At 40.2% G+C, this 19693-nt stretch overlaps 1 protein-coding gene across 6 annotated transcripts in view; it reads left to right on the plus strand.

Annotated features, from left to right (window-relative positions):
* Positions 1-19693, plus strand: part of SMARCA2 (SWI/SNF related, matrix associated, actin dependent regulator of chromatin, subfamily a, member 2) — a 160178-nt gene that overhangs the window by 15480 nt on the left and 125005 nt on the right. For all 6 annotated transcript variants that reach the window (XM_054583062.1, XM_054583067.1, XM_054583065.1 and 3 more), the window contains 3 exons: positions 2930-3059; positions 9354-9740; positions 15248-15503. In XM_054583062.1, the coding sequence (XP_054439037.1) occupies positions 2930-3059; positions 9354-9740; positions 15248-15503 (773 nt within the window). The remainder of the gene's footprint in view (positions 1-2929; positions 3060-9353; positions 9741-15247; positions 15504-19693) is intronic.

Consider the following 19693-nt stretch of genomic DNA (forward strand, 5'->3'; position numbering starts at 1 on the left):
GTAAAAGGGAAATGATTCTCTTCTTAAAGTTTTAAAAAAGTTTCTAGGGAACTGCACTTTAAAATTAACTTTTAAAATGTACTTTGCCATCTCTCTGTGAAGTGGCTTCATTCTGGGAGAGGGATCTGGTTTAGCGGCGCCCAGGTCCAGTTGTTTGTTTCTGGACTAATGTTATCTAAGCCTCTATTTATGAGGCTTGGGTTGTTGCAGTGGGGATGATCATGCTGGTACAATTTTGGCATTAGGCCGTCACAGAAAATGCAAAGAGGAAAAGACAGTCCTTTGAGAAAGTAAACAAGAGCCTCTGAGACAATTTGCTTTGAAAGTTAGCAAAGCCAAAGAAACTCTATAAAGCCATTGTGTACTACCTGAAGGCCATGCCTGATGAGACCAGTAGAGGTTTTACATCCCTTTTGGATGACATCACAGGTGGATAGGGTGGTGGTGGTGGTGTGCCTCTTGATGTTAAATAGATAAGCCATGCATGATACTGGTTTAACACCGAAATATACTGCGAACAGAAAGAAAGAGGGAGGGAGAGAGGCAGGGAAAGAAAGAAGGAAGGAAGGAAGGAAGGAAGGAAGGAAGGAAGGAAGGAAGGAAGGAAGGAAGGAAGGAAGGAAAAAAGGAAGGAGAGAGAGAGGGAAAGAAAAAGAAAGAAAGACAAGAAAGAGAGAGAGAGAAAGAAAGAGAAAGAAAGAAAGAGAGAAAGAAAGAAAGAAAGAGAGAGAGAGAGAGAGAGAGAAAGAAAGAGAGAGAGAAAGAAAGAGAGAAAGAGAGAAAGAAGCCAGAAAGATTTTCCTCTAATTGTGTAGAACTGTAGATCAGTTTCAAGGTAAGGCCCAGAAGAGATGATCACTTCTTTACAAATCTGTTATTTGATGATTTTCATATCAGGAAAATAATGTTGCTTATTTTGAAAAGTGAAACCATAATGAGATAAATAAAGGCAATGGTTAATCCTGGCTTCACCCCAGGTAACAGCTTATTGTACATACTTTTCACACCTTACATTTCTCCATGTGCAGTAAAAATCATATACAGATGTGATTTTTAAATAATTTTTCTTTTATCCTAATAGAATCATGTTGTTACTATTAATTGCTCTGCAACTTCATTGTTTACATTTAAAAATATGTTGTGGATGTCCCTATAACATCCCAAGTTCTCTCCTTTAAAAAAAAAATTTTTTTAGCATCTTCATGTATCTGAAGAAATAAAGCTGTTTGTTTTTTTTATATCATATTTTTTAGCAGACATATTGAACATGTAGACATACTGAAGTCATTAAATTGTCTTGTGCTCATATTAAATTAATTTGGGAGCTATATTATAGATCTGTCACTTGTAAACCTTAGTCCAGGTGGATTAAATAATTCCAGAATGGGTTAAGAATGTCTCACCTCCAAAACAAAAGATACAATACTTCAAGGAAGTATTTAGCTAATCTCCATTATTATTTAAGCATTTAAAAATTAGATGTATAAATGAGCATCGGGTCAATGTTACATTTTTGCATTGGGTTGTTTTTATTGGCAATTATCTCTTCTGACCCCTTCTGTTTTGTTACTTAGCATCTTTGTCACATTTTCTCATACTCTCTACCCCCACCTATGTTCTTTTTTTGTTTTGTTTTGCTCTCATTCTGCAAATTGTGCATTTTTTACCATTCTGGTTTTCCTTAACCTCCAGCTCCTCAGATAATTCCCTGCGTGAGGACATGTTAAGTGCCTGAGTTCACACCTGCTGACCAGATGCCTTCACTTTCTTAGATTCTCTTTATAGGCAGCTTTATTCCTTGTCTTTATCCTCCTCCTCCCTCTGAGCCTCAGCTTTTTGCTATTTAACATTGCTGGAAATAAATAAACAACTGGCCTAAATACATCTGCTGTGTTGCTTTGATTTCCTCTCTATTATTACTATTTAACACACTCAGAGACACTCTTTATACCAAATTCTTCCCATTTTTCTTCTGAACATCCTTTTTATGGTAAATTTTTCTTCTTTTCAAGTGCATGCTTTAGACTCTGCAGAAATTAACTTTCCTTTCTCCAAAACTGCAAACATTCATACTTTCTTGCTTGAAGTTATTTGGTTTCTATAAACTCCTGGAAATATGCCTTTCAGGCTGTTTCGAAAATTGCCATTCCAGTTTGCGGAGGCATAGACTTTTCCTTTTTCAAACACATGCTCCGTTGCCCGATTCTGGATTGGATTAATGTCAATTCAATAGCTATTTATTGTGTGTCTGTTCTGTACTAGGCCCCAAGTCCTGTTTCCAGACCCCGTGGCCCTAACTTTTTTCCAAACTGTGCCTTTCACCTTTTCAGCCTTCCTCCCTCTGCAGCACAGCTTCACCCACCTCGCCACCGTTCCCTTCCTGCGTTCACGCTACGGCTCTGCCCTGTCTGTTTCTCTTTTCCCAACTGCCATGGAACTTTCTGGTTTCAACTTCTAAACTTTCCATAGTTCCTTCCCCTCCGATGACAAAAGAATTACCAAAAAGTAGGTTATCGCAGACATCTCAGATAGTCCTCCTTCAGACTTTGGGCTGACTTCAACATACAGGAGGTTTCAGGACTTACTTAAAAAGGTACGGAAGAATAGCTTATATGTGTAGACTTGTGAACCCAGTTTTATTTTTATTTTCAGGTTCTGATGTGACATAAAAATTCAGCTGACGTACAGATAGTTTTGATGATACGATTGGTGTAGTCTTTTTGATGTTTTTGTCCCCACCTATAAAATATATGTAATATATAATAATAATGTGTGTAATGTAGGTGTAAAAATATATGACTATCGAATGGGTAATAGATGACTGAGCCCCAATTTTGAAGACCTTAGAGAGGGGTCTTAAAAGTCCAAATAGAAGTGTAAATATTGTATCTTAAAGAGGCATCTAACTGATGTGGTTTACATGTTTCAGCCCATGGATGGAATGCACGACAAGGGGATTGTAGAAGACATCCATTGTGGGTCCATGAAGGGCACCGGTATGCGACCACCTCACCCGGGGATGGGCCCTCCCCAGAGCCCGATGGATCAGCACAGCCAAGGTCTGTAATGCTGCATCCCTGACACTGGCTTCATACTGTAGTCTTTCATCTTTTGTATTGGTTATTTTAACTGACTTTCAAAGAGCATGCCTAAGGAAGAGTGAATCCAGCAGGTTTCCTTTCCCTATAGAAATCTGCCCCAGCCCCCACCAACACAACTTTATGATTTATATGGTCAGTTTTATTGACAAAATCCTAGTAGCCTTCTAGCCTCCACAAGTTAGAGCTCTCAACAAAGTGTTTTATGTACTTTATTCAAAATCTTTATCATAATCTTGTCAGGTAAACTATATTATCCTGGTTTCATAGATGGGGAAGCTAAAGCTCAGATAATTTCTTTTGCTCTCCTAAGTTTACACAACCTATAAGGTGGCAGGGCCAGAAGGAGAATCCTGGTCTGCCTCCCAACAGCTGTGACGATGTGAAGGTAAGTTAAGCCACCTCTGTCCCGTGAATTACACATTCATACATTCTGTAAGGTGGCTTTTTCTGGAGTGGAATTAGCTATTGTTGCTGGTGGGTAGCTGTATTAGTCTTCCAGGGCTGCTGTTACAAATTGCCACAAACTGGGTGGCTTAAAATGGTAGAAAAATATACTGTCACAGCTCTAGAGGCTAGAAGTCTTGAGTCAAGGTACCAGCAGGACCATGTTCTCTGAAGGCTCTAGGAAAGAATTTTTTGCCTCTCCCTAGCTTCTGGCTGTTGCCAGCATCCTTGGAATTCCTGGGCTTGTAGATCTTTCATTCCTATCTCTTTCTTAGTCTCCACATGACATTTTTTCTGTGTCTGTGTCTGTTTCCAGATTTCCCTCTTCTGATAAAGGTACCAGTCGTTGGATTAGGACCTACCCTAATGCACTATGACCTCATTTTAGTTTGATTACATTTGCAAAGATCCTATTTCCAAATAAAGTCCCATGCACAGGTAGTGGGGGTTAGGGGTTCATCGTATCTTTGTGAAGGACACAATTTAACCCACAGTAACAGCCAAATCAGTATATGGTATATGCTCATTTCTCTTCTCCTTGGTGCCTCCTCCCCTCATTGTTGAAGGCATTTGAAAGATATCACAGAGTCTTTTGAATACAATGTAACTTGTCTTCAGAAATTGTTGAATGGTCATTTCAACATGCAAGGGGCATGGGTTAATCTAGCAGTAATTAACCCTAATATGTTGATATTCTAATTCTAATTCAAAGTTTAGGGCTTATGTGTTGTTTTGTATACTCCTTTGTAATTTAATGTGTGTGTGTGTTTTTTTCCTCCATCTATCTAATATAATATCAAATATATATTAGATAGACATCCACCTACCAGAGAAGATTTTTGAATGTGAGGATTTAGAAAAATGTAGTCGGTATATATATATATATATATATATATATATATATATATATATATATATATATATATATATATGTATGTTATAGTGGCACAGGGGCACACCATTCTTGCTAATATGTAAACAGGTTTTTGAATATCCCAGATTCAGATCTGAATTTTTGGTGACAGGTAGGCATAACTGTTGCAGATGATTTATAAAATCTTGACCATATCAGAAAAGTAGCCTGAAAAAAGTCTCAGGACTTTTTGCAGTCTAGGAAGAAAAAAAAATTTTGACCCATTCAGCGTTAATAATGAATTAAGACAACACTTTCAGGTTTATCACTTAAATTCTAAGGAGCCAGGTACATTCACAGAGCTAGTGTAGCTCTAACTTTTAATACTTGGAAGAGGTAGAGGAGCTGTATTCAGTGATTCTCCAAGCTGAATGCTGCTCTGTCTGCTCCTGGATTTGCAGTACCTCCAGGAGTGGGGCCATTGGAAAACTCCAAAATGCATGAATTATAGTGGAGCATTTTTACTTTCATGTGTCTTCAGATTTTCTTTCAATGCTTGCTTCCTTTCTTCATCTTAGGAGTGAAGATATTCCTTGTACTGTCCAACACTTGGCACCAATATCTTGCACATACCTGGATAGATAACTTAGTAAATTTTGTTCAGTTAAGTAGAGAATTGAATCTATGCATTAAAAAGTCAACAATTTTAAATAGTCCTTAATTTTTGTATAATTTCAGTAAATTGTAATTACTTGGAAATGCAGAGGGTCTGCATCAAATGGCATCAGAATTAGCATGTAATATTTTTCTCTAAAATAGCCAAGTGCATTGGAGGCTGAGGAATGAGTTATTTAAGAGTATTTGTTACTAAGTAGTATTGGTATAATGCAGTCTTATTTACTATAATGATTTAAAAAGAATTTAGACTCCATAATAGTACGTATCTTTAAAAACCCTATTGTAGAAAGCCATTTACAAAACACACAGGTACAGAGAGGTGCGGTGCTGATCAGAAAGCTGCTAGCTTTAGCTACCTAGCAACCTATTAGGTTACTTTAAGGTATTGGTTGAGAAGCAAAACCATTTCCTTCAATAAATATTGAATTGTGTACCTTATGGTCCCAATGATAATACTGTTTATTTTTAGTCCATTGGGTTAAAAGAAAAGTCTTCAAAGGCAAGTGTATAATTAGTGTTTGCATATATGTGTATGTATATGGGTGAAGAGAAAATGCATATAAACTAACACTTAGAAGTTTAAGCTTATGAAAAGGAGAGAGGTGATTACTTCTCTCTGAGGCAAGGTGAAACCAGGGAGATAATGGCCCTTGAAGATGAGGGAAGGAAAACTGCTACTTTTTTGACTACTTTTGAAAAAGCAAATCAAACCAGATTTCTAAAAGAGCAGATTCCGCATCAACATTGTCATCCTCCAGACAAATGTGTATTCGCTCTCAGGCAATTTCTTCGCTCTGTTTTCTCAACTAAAGATAATTACCAAAATCCGTTTCATTGTTTCATCATTTAGATTTGTTTTTCCTGAAGTTTTATTGAATGCTAGTCATCTAGAACAACAAAAAAAATCTTGTTAGCTGAAACACTGTCACATTTTTAATATCATACTGTTGAGGCAGGAGATAGTCAGGAGGGAGGAAACTCTGGAGGTGCCCCAGGGCTGAGATGAAGGACATCTGATACAGGACAGAGACCATGTTCTAGGACCAGTTGTTCCCGCTTTCTGGAAAAGTGCTGAGTCATGGTGAGCCATGGCTGCATCTGTGCGGAAGATGCTGCGTGACCCCTGCTTCGTTATAATAAAGCAGCACTGTGGGACCCCCTTCCCCTGTGGCCAATCAAGGAAAATCATGCGAGACCGCATGCACAGTAGCTTTAAAGTAATATTACTACTTGTACATGCGCAATAAAACTCCACCAAAACTAGCCAGGAAATATCTGCCCTGTAGGAATAGAATCTCGCCAGCCCCTGAGGTCAGTCTCCTACCCGCTCTCATGTTCTGTGGAGTGGACTGTCGCTTAACAAACCTGCTCTCTTTCTTTCTGCAATAAACTCTCTGTTCAGTTCAACTCTTTGTCTGCGATCACCAAGAACCTGGTTACCTGTGTCCACCTGAGACACCGTAATAGAATGATTCTGTTAACATCCCCTGCAAATTCTGGAAACGATTTTTCCCACCTTCAGTTTCTCCTTACTGAATTTTAGGTGAAATTCTGTTTATTGATTAATTCTGGAAAATGATTTTTATTCCACTCTCAGTGTATTTTTTTTTTTTTAGCAAATTTGAAGTAAAATTGATTATTGTGCATAATGTCACTGTCTCACCTTCTTACCTTTGCCTTGCCCCATAGTTCATAGTTTACGAGAGATTTGATAAACAGTGTTATGCAGTTAAGTTTAGAATGGATTGGCTAATGTTTTGGTTCATTATAGGAGGCATCCTTTGATTTATCATGGGTAAGCTATAATTGATAACCTTAGGAAGAAGAGACCAGAAAGCAAGAGACAGATGACCCATTTTAACGCCTGGTTATATCCCTTCTGCTATGAAAATGTCATTAGCTTTGGTAGGAAGTGTTTCTCGCTGTGATAGGTGCAGGATTGGCCAAAAAGGCGTCATGAAGGTGCTTTCATAATGAGCAAACTGCCATTTTGCATCAGCATTACAATTAAAGAGTCAATGTAAGCCTCATTAAAAAGGAAGAATGTTAATGACACGAGGAAGTTAACTGTATGTTATTGATACTCTCTCAGTGTTTATTGTTATAAATAACAATATACTGGGATTAAATTTCTACTAGTCTTGCAGTCTAATTTCAGGAGCATTTTCTTGGCTAACTTACAGGGCCAACTAGACCCCTAATTGCTACATGGTTTTTGTGCTCTGTTTTAGAGCAGGGATTTGGGGAATGGGAGTAGTTCTTCCATTTCTCTTCAGGACTGGATTTCTCCGAAAGGAGTTCTGCTTGTCACCAATTGATCGAACAAAACCTACCCTTGTTTTAGAGGATCAAGCTAAATCTGTTTCCCTTTCCAAATGGCAATTTGAGATAAACGTAACGATATCCGCAGTCCTGTGGCAGTCACATAGTCTCAGGTCTCCGTGATTCCACATCGGTGCACAAAGCTGTTTCAGCTCAAACTTGACACAGGGTTCAAACACACAGCACATGTCTAGCAAACACCTGTGTGATGACCTTTGTGATAATTATGACACATGGACCTTTATTAAAGGGCGCAGACCTTTAATATTTTATATTGTGCCTTCATTGATTAGCACTTAGTTTGAGTTAAAGGCAAGCTTTCAGATTGCAGTAGGCCACTTTGGTCTGTCATTCTCTTGGAGCTCTCGCCAACAATATTCGGTTATACATTCTTCTAGGAATTCTTTGGCTGAGTTATACAGTTCCACTCCTAAAATAAGTTCCTTGCAATTTTTGTTCATTTTGACTTTGCTTCCTCAAGAAAAGCGTTCTTAAATTTCCCACTTAGGGCTCTTATAACCCAAACGGTTTACTCTCATTTTTATGTATTGTAGTCTTCTAGAAGATTTTTGAAACTTTTAAATCTTTAATTTAAAACCAAAATTAATATTTATGTAAAACCAATTAATATTAGGCCACGAGAGGAGCATACAGATTGGAATCAGACAAACCTTAGTTTGGATCGTGGAGCCCCTGAGACCTAATGGGGTGCCCTTGGGTGACTTGCTCACTCTCTGAGCCTCAGTTTTTCTCATTTATAAAAATGAGATGACTCTGTGTGTGTGTGTGTGTGTGTGTGTGTGTGTGTGTATCTCCTGAGATGTTGTAAGGATTAAAGAAGTAATGTATGCTTCATTCCTGTCCCTTTAATTCTGCTTGCCATTTCTGCACTGCCACCAGCCTGCTACCTTGTCTACTGTGTCCACCTTGCCCACACATGGAAAACCCCCTGGGAACTAGTTATCCCCAAACTAATAACCAGTGACATAAGCAGTGACAGATGATCCTTAGATAATAAATACCCCAGCTCTTACCCCTTCCCTGGGATAATTTGGAGACAAGTTATTTACTTTGTATCCCGGAGCTTCTGCATGAGATTAATCTTCAGGCCCCCACTGCAGCAGCTGGCTCAATAGCACACCCCTTCTTGGCTGCCTGCCCTTCCCTATATCACCTTTCCATCCCCTGCCAGTGTCCTTGCACCTAACATGTAAATCACCTGCACGCCACCCTTCCATCAGGTTCCGTTTCCAGGGAGAAGTCAACACAGAGAATATGTACAGTGCCTTCTATAGTGCCTACAGCAGGGGAGGCTCTTAATAATTGCAAATTATTCAAAATGTGCATAAAAATAGAGCGAGTAATATTTGTTATTGCCATAAGAGGCTCTTCATTTCTCGCTCTGATACCATAGACACCTTCAGGTTTTATTCTTTACTTGGAGCTCCTTTTAATATATAACACTACCCCCTGATGCCTTGCCTTCGGGTGGGCAGCAGCCACGAACAGATTATCTACAGGGACACGTGTGGCTATGGATCACTTGTAATGTGGCTAGTCCGAATGAGATGTGCTGCTACTTTGTGTGAAAAAAACAATGAATGTAAAATAAAATATCTCTTTAATAACTTTCATATTCTGAAATGGTAATATTTCGGTTATGTTGATGTAAATGAAATACACTATTAACATTGGTTTTGTCTGTTTCTTTTACTTTTTAACGGAACGACGAGAAAATTTTAAATTATATATATTTGATATATGAAAATTTTAAATTATATGTATTTGATATATAAATTTTAAGCTATATATAATTATGTAATGACTAAATTATATATACTTTAATTTTCTATCAGACAGTGCTGTTACAGAAAACTACCCAAATGTTCAGGAATGTCTCTCTCTCTCAGGGTTTTCAGGGTCGGTCTGTGATCTCCACCTGTGTTTTCTCCTAGGCTACATGTCACCGCACCCATCTCCCTTGGGAGCCGCAGAACACATCTCCAGCCCTATGTCGTCGGGAGGCGGCCCCACCCCACCCCAGATGGCGCCAAACCAGCCGGGGCCCCTCATTCCTGGAGATCCGCAGGCGATGAACCAGCCCAACAGAGGTCCCTCGCCTTTTAGTCCTGTCCAGCTGCATCAGCTGCGAGCTCAGATTTTAGCGTACAAAATGCTGGCCCGCGGCCAGCACCTCCCTGAAACACTGCAGCTTGCAGTCCAGGGGAAAAGGACGTTGCCTGGCATGCAGCAGCCGCAGCAGCCACCACCGCAGCAGCCACCCCCCCAGCCACAGCCTCAGCAGCAGCAGCAGGCCCTTGTTAACTTCAATAGACCATCTGGTAGGTTCATATGCAACCAGATGAATAATGTGATGGTCCAGCTTGGATGAGAGACTGCTAATGGCACAGAAGCACTGAGTTGGTATAAGCCCAGGGCTGTCTTAGCCTTTTGTTGTACCTAGCCGGCTGGCTCCCTGGTCTTGCTTCACTTAGTTGGCCAAGATCCTTGGTCTTTTTTTGCTGTGAGAGTCCTGGAGCAGTGCTTCTTCGCCTTTGGGGACTCTGGTGCAAGCTGCAGACCTAGGAAGAAAAACACTACCCCCATGGTTTTACATTCTCCTTTCAAGAGGTTCCAGGTTTGCAGAAAGCCCATCCACATGCCCCAGGTTAAGAACCGTGCACCCAGTGCCCGCCATCACCAAAACACGCCCCTCGAATCTCCTCTCTTCGAGCCCTTTTACGTCCATGGCTTTATTTATTTCTTCCCCTTTTTGCTGTGAAAAGCATTGGGGGAGGCTTCCAAGAAACCTACCGGCAGTGAAATAATTGTCAAGTAGAAAAATCAGAAACAAAGGGAAATAGAAGTCGAGGTCAGGCCTGCGGGGTTCTCAAGAGTTCTCATGGTTACCGCAGCTGAGTGGCCGAGGTGACCCGAATTCCCTGCCGGCCAAGAAGGGAGCTGGGGTCAGGCCCCTAATTCTCACCGTTTAGAAGGAAGTTGCTCACCAGGTCTCAGAGGACACAGGCCCGTCTCTAGCATGGGAGTGTAAAGTAGATTTTCCAGGTGGAATTGTTTTTTTAAATTATTGTTATTATCGTAAGAGGCATCCATGATAGAGGCATCAATGACATTCGTTCATCATAAATAGAGTAACAGAATCCACATGGCCTATTTCCTACACACCCTGGCATCAAACCTGAGGCTCTGACCTCGTGTCATGGGCAGAGATGAGAGAGTCCTTGTGTGCTCTTCTGGTAGTCCGGCTTCCCCCCACTGGTAGAATTCAGAGAAACGGGATGTATGATGACCTTCCGTAAATGTTGTTTTCTCTGGGAAAGTTAAAGGATGAATTTCCAGTTATCTGGATACTTGTACATAACAGAAACTTGACCTCCTAATAAACACCATCCTGTGCATTTTCGGGATCATTTCCAGAAAAGAGGGCTTCATTTTTTTAACCCAGCTTAATGCCTATATCTTCCCTCAACCAGGCCCCTGTCACTTGGGGTATTCCTTTTATTAGCGTCTGCTCATGTCTTTTGTATTTCCAGGAGTCAGGCGTCATTAGAGATGAAAATATCTGGGCAGGTTGTGTTTTATGCCAGAGCAGGCAAGGAGGCTGTGGGGAAAGGAGGAAAGAAGACACCTCCCTCAGACAGAGCAGACCCGCCTCTGCCCTGGGACGGAGGCTGCCTCCAACGGCCCTGCTCAGCGGTTCCCCAAACCTCAGGTTTCATTCATAGGGAATGATTGAGAGCCTTAATTAACAAAGACATTTTTTTGGATTGACATTTAGGACAAGTCAAAATAAAAAAAATTTTTTAAGTTAATATTATGTTTTATTAACTTATTATTTATCTTTCTCTCCCCTCTTTTTTAAATAAAAAAAATATAATTGCTTATAAGTACCTCTAACTACTGTTTCAGTAAAAATAAGTTTAAGTATGTCCACTTCTCTGGATGTAGCTGTGATTCCATTTTTCTTTTGTCCCATTTTCTGTTCATGTGCAAAGAGAATCTTGGTGGCTGGGGTGGTCTGCCTCCAACCTGCCCCAAAGTTATAAATCACGAAAATTGACATCATCATAGCAACCACCAGAGAATTGCAGTTTGACTGGAGGAATTGCACACCGAACAAATAGCTCTCTGGTCCTGTTCTGGGCTCCATTCAAATCAAACCTATCATTTTTCTTTTCATTTTGATTCATTTTTCCTTTTAGAAAGTTAAATTAAAAGAGGAACTGAAAAAGGTTTGGGTTTCAAGGGGGAGCAGGAAGGACTTAGTGGTAAAAAGTAAAAGTTTTATTGCTAGGTTTCTTCAGTGCTGGCTCCCTCCCACTTACCCTGACTTTTTAGTTATCTAAAGTTCCTTGGTGTGTTCAGTCTAAGCGCACTCTATTACATTTCTTCTTTTAATCCATGGAAACCATTTAAATCCTTATTTAATGCACAGAATTGTTATTTGCATAAATATCCTTATGTTCCAGAATGCAAATTGGGAACTCTGAATGCACAGAAATTCTGTACATGTGAGACTTAGGTGCTTTAATGAGTTTGTTTTCCTGTTTCTCAAAATCAGGCATGAGGTGCATCCAGTAAAGACTACCCCCCGCCACTCCCCGCCCCCCGCCCCGGCTGCACCCTGATGCCCTTCAGGAGTGTCAGAGCATCACTTGGGGTAGGGACTGAAAGGAAAGCAGATGCATTTTGTATCTCTGACAATTAAACCTAAATTGTTTATACTGGAGAGAGAGTAGGAGATAAGCTAAAGAATGTAACTTGCTTTCCCCCTGAAGATACCAGGGTCTGCCTTATCATCTAGCAGACCACAAGTTTCTGTGGTAGAGATGACTTCTGTCAATAGCAAATCCAGTTAGGCAATTCAACTCTCTAAGCTGCCTGAGGGACAGGCATGAAACCTAATGAATAGGTAGTGACATTCTGGGCATTCTGTGCGTTTCTAATTGCGGCAAGCTGTGTTCAGTTCCTCAGCCTCTGTAAATAGAGCTTTTTAAATATACTCTGTTGGACAGAGTAGGAAATAGACCCACGCAGTAAATGAATTTGCGGTGCTTAGTGAAGAAAGGAGTTTACTTTTAAGTGACTCTGATAGCAGATTCCCAGGAAGCACATGGCAAGGCGACTTATCTGAGTATTTGTGTTGAGTTATATTAAACTGCAGAAACATTCTGAAGTTTGCTGTAGAAAAGAGGACTTCCAAAGTTGCCAGCTAATACAACACTGAATTTCCTAAAAACCTTTCTTTTGCCATGGAGTCTGTATAAAGCTGAATAATTAAATTAGGCTTCTCTATCTTTGTATCCTTGGTGGCAGTAAACATGACAAGAGCTGAGAGCTGAGCCCATAGTCACATTGTCCCTTTGAACCCTCCCTACCACCCTCTAAGGTGGGTACTGTTATTATCCTTATTCTACAGACGAGGAAACTGAGGGGCATGGCGTTGAGTAACTTGCTCAGGCCCACACAACCAGCAGGCAATAGAGCTAACGTGAAACTTAACTGCTCTTTTGGCACTTTACATGGACCTGCTTCATAACAAATTGTAGTACTATTTAAGTGGGAGATTTGGATATGTAAGTCCATGTTTTGGTCTCTCTCTCTGCTTCTCAGTTTCAAGGATTGATCAACCAGATAAGAATATCTTTATATTTATCAATGAAAGAAGGCCAGCCATGTATGTATCCCCTTTAATTCAGAGTCATAGGCTAAAAATGACTAGATTTAGAACCAGGGATGTCAGACATGATCTGGATGCTTTTTTTATTTTTTATTTTAATTTTTGATAAAATGTGGTTTTTAGAAATATTGACTTGACTATTCTTGAAGGAGTCATCATAGGCTTCTGCATAGGTAGTTGCTGGCCATAATACTAAAGGAAAAAAATGCCCAGAATAATCAAAACTTGTAACACTATTCTACTGTTACAGCTTTTGTTGATGAATTATTTAAACTTTCCAAAGAGAAAAAAAAATTGAGAACTGAATTTAAGGTAATTATTATGATACTATCTTCTCAGTAAGACCCAAATTTTCTTTTTTTATTAAAGGTGGTAGTTTTATTTTTGTTATTTAGCATGTCCTCAAATATATTTAATTCTGCCAGTTTCTTGAGCTTATTAAGGAGATTCAGAGAATCACAGAAAGTTAAAGTTAATGTTAGAAATCTCTGTCTCCTCTCTGTTTTTAAAGACCTCCAGGGGAAAAAATATTCTAAAATGTCCTTCCATAACTCATTCTAACACTTAACAATCCTGAGATTTAATGTTTAGAAATTGATTTTGTATATATGGGTCAAAGAAACTCTAAGTATAAATCATTATGAAAAGCTCTGCATTATGTAAAAGACCTCTTATTCATAAAAAAGAATGTACTTAGCTGAAAAGACTATATTATGATAGTATACTTACAATGTCTAAAATAAAAAATAAAAATAGATATATTTTTCCCTCAAGAATTTTTCACCAACCCCAGAATCAGGGCTATAGATTACCTTAAGAAATCTTATCTAGCTCTGTATAATTTGGAAAGTTGTCCCTAATTTCAAAAGAAGAAGAAAGAAAGGACAATAACACCACACACATGCGCACTGTAGTTTCCTAAACAATTTGATCAATTCTTCACGTTCCTCTTTTCAAAATGTTTGCTTATAGCTACCTGTGCATTGTCATTTAAGCCCATTTCTAAATAGTATTTTCTGGAAATTGAATAAATGTGTTTAATTTTTCATAATGTATGTCTTTGTATGGTTAATTATTAAGTCGTTCTAAAGTATATAGATTTTGTTACCATTTAATTATTTTAATTTTTCTTGGAAAAGATATAGAAAATAACTCGAAAGAATGCCTAAAAGGGTTTTAACATTTGCTTACAGAGATTTTCTTTTTAAAATTTACTAAGTTGTCTGGTGGCATCCCTAATTTTATTTATAATTTTGAAGTTAAAATTCACTGAGGAGGCAAGATGGAATACTTCCTATCTTAGGTCCGTCCGTACTTACCAATCAACTGAAACTCCTAGAGTTTCATGTGGACAGTTGCTTTCAATTAACTTATTAAGTACGTTTTGATAAGCCTGATGAGTGCATATCGCTTTATTCTGATAACATGAGAAAAATGCCCTCTTTAATTTTAATACTTGCTAGTTTTCATTAGGTGGAATGAGCAGATTTTCTCCCCTACACGGACTGTTTTTCCTAATATGTAGTAAAAAAAAAAAAAAAAAAAAATGAAGTTCTGAGATGCACCAACTTAGGGTAAAATATACTTTATAGGTGATGAACAAAAAATGTGGGCCCCCCCGCCCCGAGTCCACATCAGAGGCCTGGCCGCCTCTGCGAAGCTTGGCGCTAACAGCCGGCTCTTCACGTGGGAGCCGGGGTCTGCCCACAGGGGCTTGCCCGCAGTTTGCAAACTCTGATTCTAGGACCACACCCAGATTGCATCTGACTTTCAGGTCATACCCTTTTTTGAACTCTGAATACACCTGCAATTCTTTTTAAAAAATCCACTGTAGACCTACATAAAGTCTGGCAGTCCATTCCTTAATGGGTTTATTAGTTAAGAGTCATTTTGGGGCCATTTTCAGCAATGTTAATTAGTGGATGCCACTTTCCTATAGAGATAGAGGCCAGATCTTTTTATTTCTCTTCCCTGCCCCCACTCTTTCCTCTCTACCCCTTCCTCCTTTTCCATTTTTCTTCCGTCCTTTTTTTTTCTCTTGAGATATTTACTTGACCCCCTCACTGGGCCCCAGGGGACAGTGGGCAGGCCTGGCGTGGCCCCAGGTCAATGACCTGCCGCGCTGCTCTTGTTGCTCTCGTCCCACAGGCCCCGGGCCGGAGCTGAGCGGCCCGAGCACCCCGCAGAAGCTGCCAGTGCCCGCGCCCAGCGGCCGGCCCTCGCCCGCGCCCCCCGCAGCCGCGCAGCCGCCCACGGCCGCCGTGCCCGGGCCCTCTGTGCCGCAGCCCGCCCCCGGGCAGCCCTCGCCCATCCTGCAGCTGCAACAGAAACAGAGCCGGATCAGCCCCATTCAGAAACCTCAAGGCCTGGACCCCGTGGAGATTCTGCAGGAGCGGGAATATAGGTAACGCACCGTGCCCCTGGATGCGTGAAGCCGCCGTGTTCCTGCAAGGACCACAGAGCCTGCGGGGTGGGCGCAGTGTCTCCTAGCCTTGTGGGCGTTTCTTTCTCGGGGCGAGGGAAAGGCCTAAGAGAAATTGCAGAGGCTGAAACTCATGCTATGAGAATGATTGCAGAATAAAGTTGCAGAGAAGTTCGTTTCCCACTGGGATTGGGGGTGGGGGGCACCTCTCTTATGGCTCTAGGTTGGCGGGACTGTGATTTTCACTCATTTAATCAGAAGACTTTAATGAACTCCTTTGACATGCCAGGCTCACACTGTGTGAGGCGCAAGCCCAGCCTGGAGTTCCCATGGATCCGGGAACGTGGTCCTCGCACGTGTAGAGGATGCGGTGCTGGCTCTAGTTTGTCAGCTTGTCCTGGAACGGTGACTGAGAGCGGGTCGGATGTTGAGCGTTTTCTGGTGGCCTGACCTTCATGTTAATGATACACCTAATGGGACTAAAGTACACTTTGTAGCTTGATATAATATATTTTTGTTTAAATTCATGCGTTTTCTTTTGTTTGCTTGTTTTTGGTCTATGCCTTGGTCCAACTTTAGGAGTAAGCCCGCTCTAAGTGTCTTCCTATGGGGTCCTTATTAGAAACTCCTCCTCCAGAAACTTAACTGTCACCTGAATTGGCATGTTTATCTCAACCAGGGGTTGGCAAATTTTTTCTGTAAAGGGCCAGGTAGTAAATATTTTACGTTTACAGGGCCATATGGTCTCTTTCACAACTACTCAGCTCTGCCCATGGAGTGAGAAAGCAGCCACAGACAATAATGGGCTGGCTGTGTTCCAATAAAACTTTATTTACAAAAACAGGCTGTGGGCAGGATTTGGCAGGAGTTGGCAGAACCCTTATGTAAATAGTTAATGTTACCCAAAAAGAGAGTCCAGGAAGTACCGAGTCAAGATTAAACCAGAGCTAAGATCGTGGTTTTTGGAATTAGACAGAAAGCATGCTCTGTCACTTACTAGCTACTATTACCTTGGTCAAGTTATGTCTCTTTCCTGTGACTCAGCTTCCTCATTGGTTAAAAGAGGGTATTAGAGGATTTCTTGTGGGGAGAGATAAAAATGACACAAAGACTTTTAGGACATATTAACAATTACTATTATTTGCCAAATATGATTTCATTTAAAAGAAAATTCGAGTTTAAAAATTGTAGAGTATGTTAGTAAACAATGCGTAGGCTCCTTTATGGAGAGTATAGCTGTAGTCTCATTATTATTGCTGATCCTTACTTAAGAGCTTTTATGTTGCTGTTTCCAGCATTTCATGTATCCCTAGAGATACATGAATTGGTCATCATCAATTGATATTTCAGTGTTGATAAGCAGGTTTTATTGGGTGAATAATTGCTCTGTATTATAAGGTTATATATTAGCAAATATTTTTTTGGACAGAAAAACAGTGTTTATATGCAGTCCTTTCTTTATGTTGCTATAAAAAGTTAAAAGTATTTTTTTAAAAAGACAGTAAATGGGAGAGAGAGTATTGTTTACTCTAAAATTCTGACCTCCTACAAGGGAACATTTATTTTTCATCCCTTAACGGTATGAAGCTGCCAGTACCTTTGTTAAGTCCTGTGAGTTTCCCTCATCACATCACAGACACTCCCTGCACCTAGGAATTCATCTGTGTTTTTTTCTTCATTCAGCCTGTGTTGTGTTTGTGTGTGTGTGTGTGTGTATGTGCGCGCACGTGTGTAAGTGCGTTTTACTGACTCCTAAATTTTCTTCTTGATCGTTTCCACCAGAATTTTAATTGCAGACCTTTCTTGTACTGAGCTCATTGTAACACCTTTTTTTTTTTTTTTTGTGACTGATCCTAATGGCTGGTCTCCCAAAGTATACAGTATTAATACGACTTAGCCTATTCCAGTGTGTGAAAAGCTTTTGTCCTTTATTCCTGTAGCAAAGAAAAAAAAAAAAAAGGATCTGTCAGTATCTTTTAAACTATACGCATTGTAGAATGTGGTGGAATGGCTATTTTTCATATTATTATTATTACTTGATAAATATCTCCTCTTTTGTAAAACTGCATGGCTTTTGAAATGATTGATCTGGCAACCCTGAGTCCAGAATGCTAGTGGGTTCTTTGGACTGAATTTTCCCAGGGCCATCTTGAGAAGAAGCCCAGGTTTGCACTGGCTGAGCTGCAGGGACATCTTTTATCTTCTTTATAGAGCAGGAGCTGGCCTCTGCCTACATGAAGATAAATGGTTCACCTGCCGAGATTAGTTAAATTTATCCCTTAAAAAAGGGTTAGATTAAGTCCCTTAGGCGCTTGTAAAGACAGTTAAGAAACTTTTCCGTTTTCCTCTTTTTGAGAGAATAGCTTACTTAGCCTTTAGCATTGATAACTGGAAGGTCCAATATATCTTTACCTTCTGATCAAGGATTTGAGCAAGGTCTTAAAAAAAAAGTCTTTTACAATTTTTTGAACATTATGTGAGCAAAATCCTCTGTCAGAAATTCTTTAATAGATGTTTATTTCTTCGACCATTGTAATATCACTAATATCATTAACCTTGTCAATGAGAATTGAAAGAAAATTGTCAGAATATTAATTTTTAAAAATTTTTTTATCCTTACCCAAGGATATGCTTATTGATTTTAGAGAGAGGGTAAGGAAGGGAAAGAGAGAGGGAGAGAAACATTGATGAGAAAGGGAAACATCAGTCGGTTGCCTCTTGTACACCCCCTGACTGGTGACTGAACCTACGACCCCCCGGCGTGTTTCTGGACTGGAAATGGAACCCACGACCCCGCGGTCCATGGGACGATGCTCCAACCAATTGAGCCAAGCTGGGCAGGGCAAAATCTTAACTTTTTAATGTTAAGTCCCTTGGCTGCTGCTTTATTTAATAATAGCATAAATATGTTTATGCATATGAATGTTTTGCTTCAGATCTGTATAAAATCTCCATTTAAAGCCCTGTTTTCCCATTTAAACTAGGTCCTTTCTTGTACAATGGAGCTTTATTGCTTTTCTTTGTAGTCAGTGTCAGAGAGAGACTCCCAGTGTGGGTGGGTCGGGCCCCTTCGGCACCCTGTCCTTGCCCAGTCCATACACCCAACTTCAGCGCTTCTATTTGGAGTTAGATGTTTTGGGCAAAAGTGCTCCAGACATTGTCATGTGAGCATGTAAACCAATTCCATGGATGTTTATGTTTGCATAGAAGATATATTTCACATTTGAAGGAAGAGTCCTCTTTAGTATTAAATCAGAATTTAGTTTGAACACAGTAGTGCATCCTCCTTGCTTCAGGAAGCAAACATAGTCTGTGGTTTTTTGGTTTTTTTGTGGGGTTTTTTGGCCTTCCCTGGTATCCATTCCTTCTCAAAAATTACCAGGGGCCACTTTATCAGCAGAGTTACAAAAAGTCAGTCTCCCTCTCTCTTTTTTTTTAAAGTGTCACTCAGCTCCTTGAAGGAACAAAATGTACCAGTGTCATTTTCTGTTCAAATAACTCTCCTACAGGAATCATAAACTTCTCCTCTGGACCTGAACAAATATCTGTTGCCTTTAATGGAACTCTTTTTCTTGCCAGAACAGTCACCCCTCTTGATTTACTGCTCAATCTGTATGAAAAACTTGAGTGACCTAATTCTGCTTCAATTTTCTGTGCTCGTGAGGACACTAAATGAGTCTCCTGCAGTCATGCAGTATTGCATCTGTTGTTGTTTCGTGAAGTTTAGAATCCTGAATCTCTTTATCGGACTACCTGCTGAATCCCATTGATAGGAAGATGAAATTGTCTGGAGAGAAGCATTATTTAAAATGAAGATTTCTATTAACAACCACCACCACAAAAAGATAAAATTTTCTGTGTTAAGGAAGCCCTGCCTGTACCTTTGTCCCCACCCCCACTCCCCATGTGCCGAATTGAATGCATGTAATTTTCCTATGGAAACTACCCTTTCTCATCTCCTATAGTTTGCACGTTTATACTTTGTACTTCTTGCCTCCCTTTCATAAAAGGGAGATTCTTTTGTGCTGGGGAATCTGAGATTCCCTGGCAAATTACTAGGCCCCTTGGAGAAGCCGTCATTGCGGGAAGGAGTGCGCCGTCCCCCGCAGCTCCTCACCCACTCCGGTGCCCCATTCGGCCCAGGCTGCATCCACCGCCCCCCACCCCGCTCT

The sequence above is a fragment of the Pteronotus mesoamericanus genome, unplaced genomic scaffold (genome assembly GCF_021234165.1).
Source record: "Pteronotus mesoamericanus isolate MK-2021 breed Mesoamerican mustached bat unplaced genomic scaffold, CSHL_Meso_final contig_73, whole genome shotgun sequence".
NCBI lineage: Eukaryota > Metazoa > Chordata > Mammalia > Chiroptera > Mormoopidae > Pteronotus > Pteronotus mesoamericanus.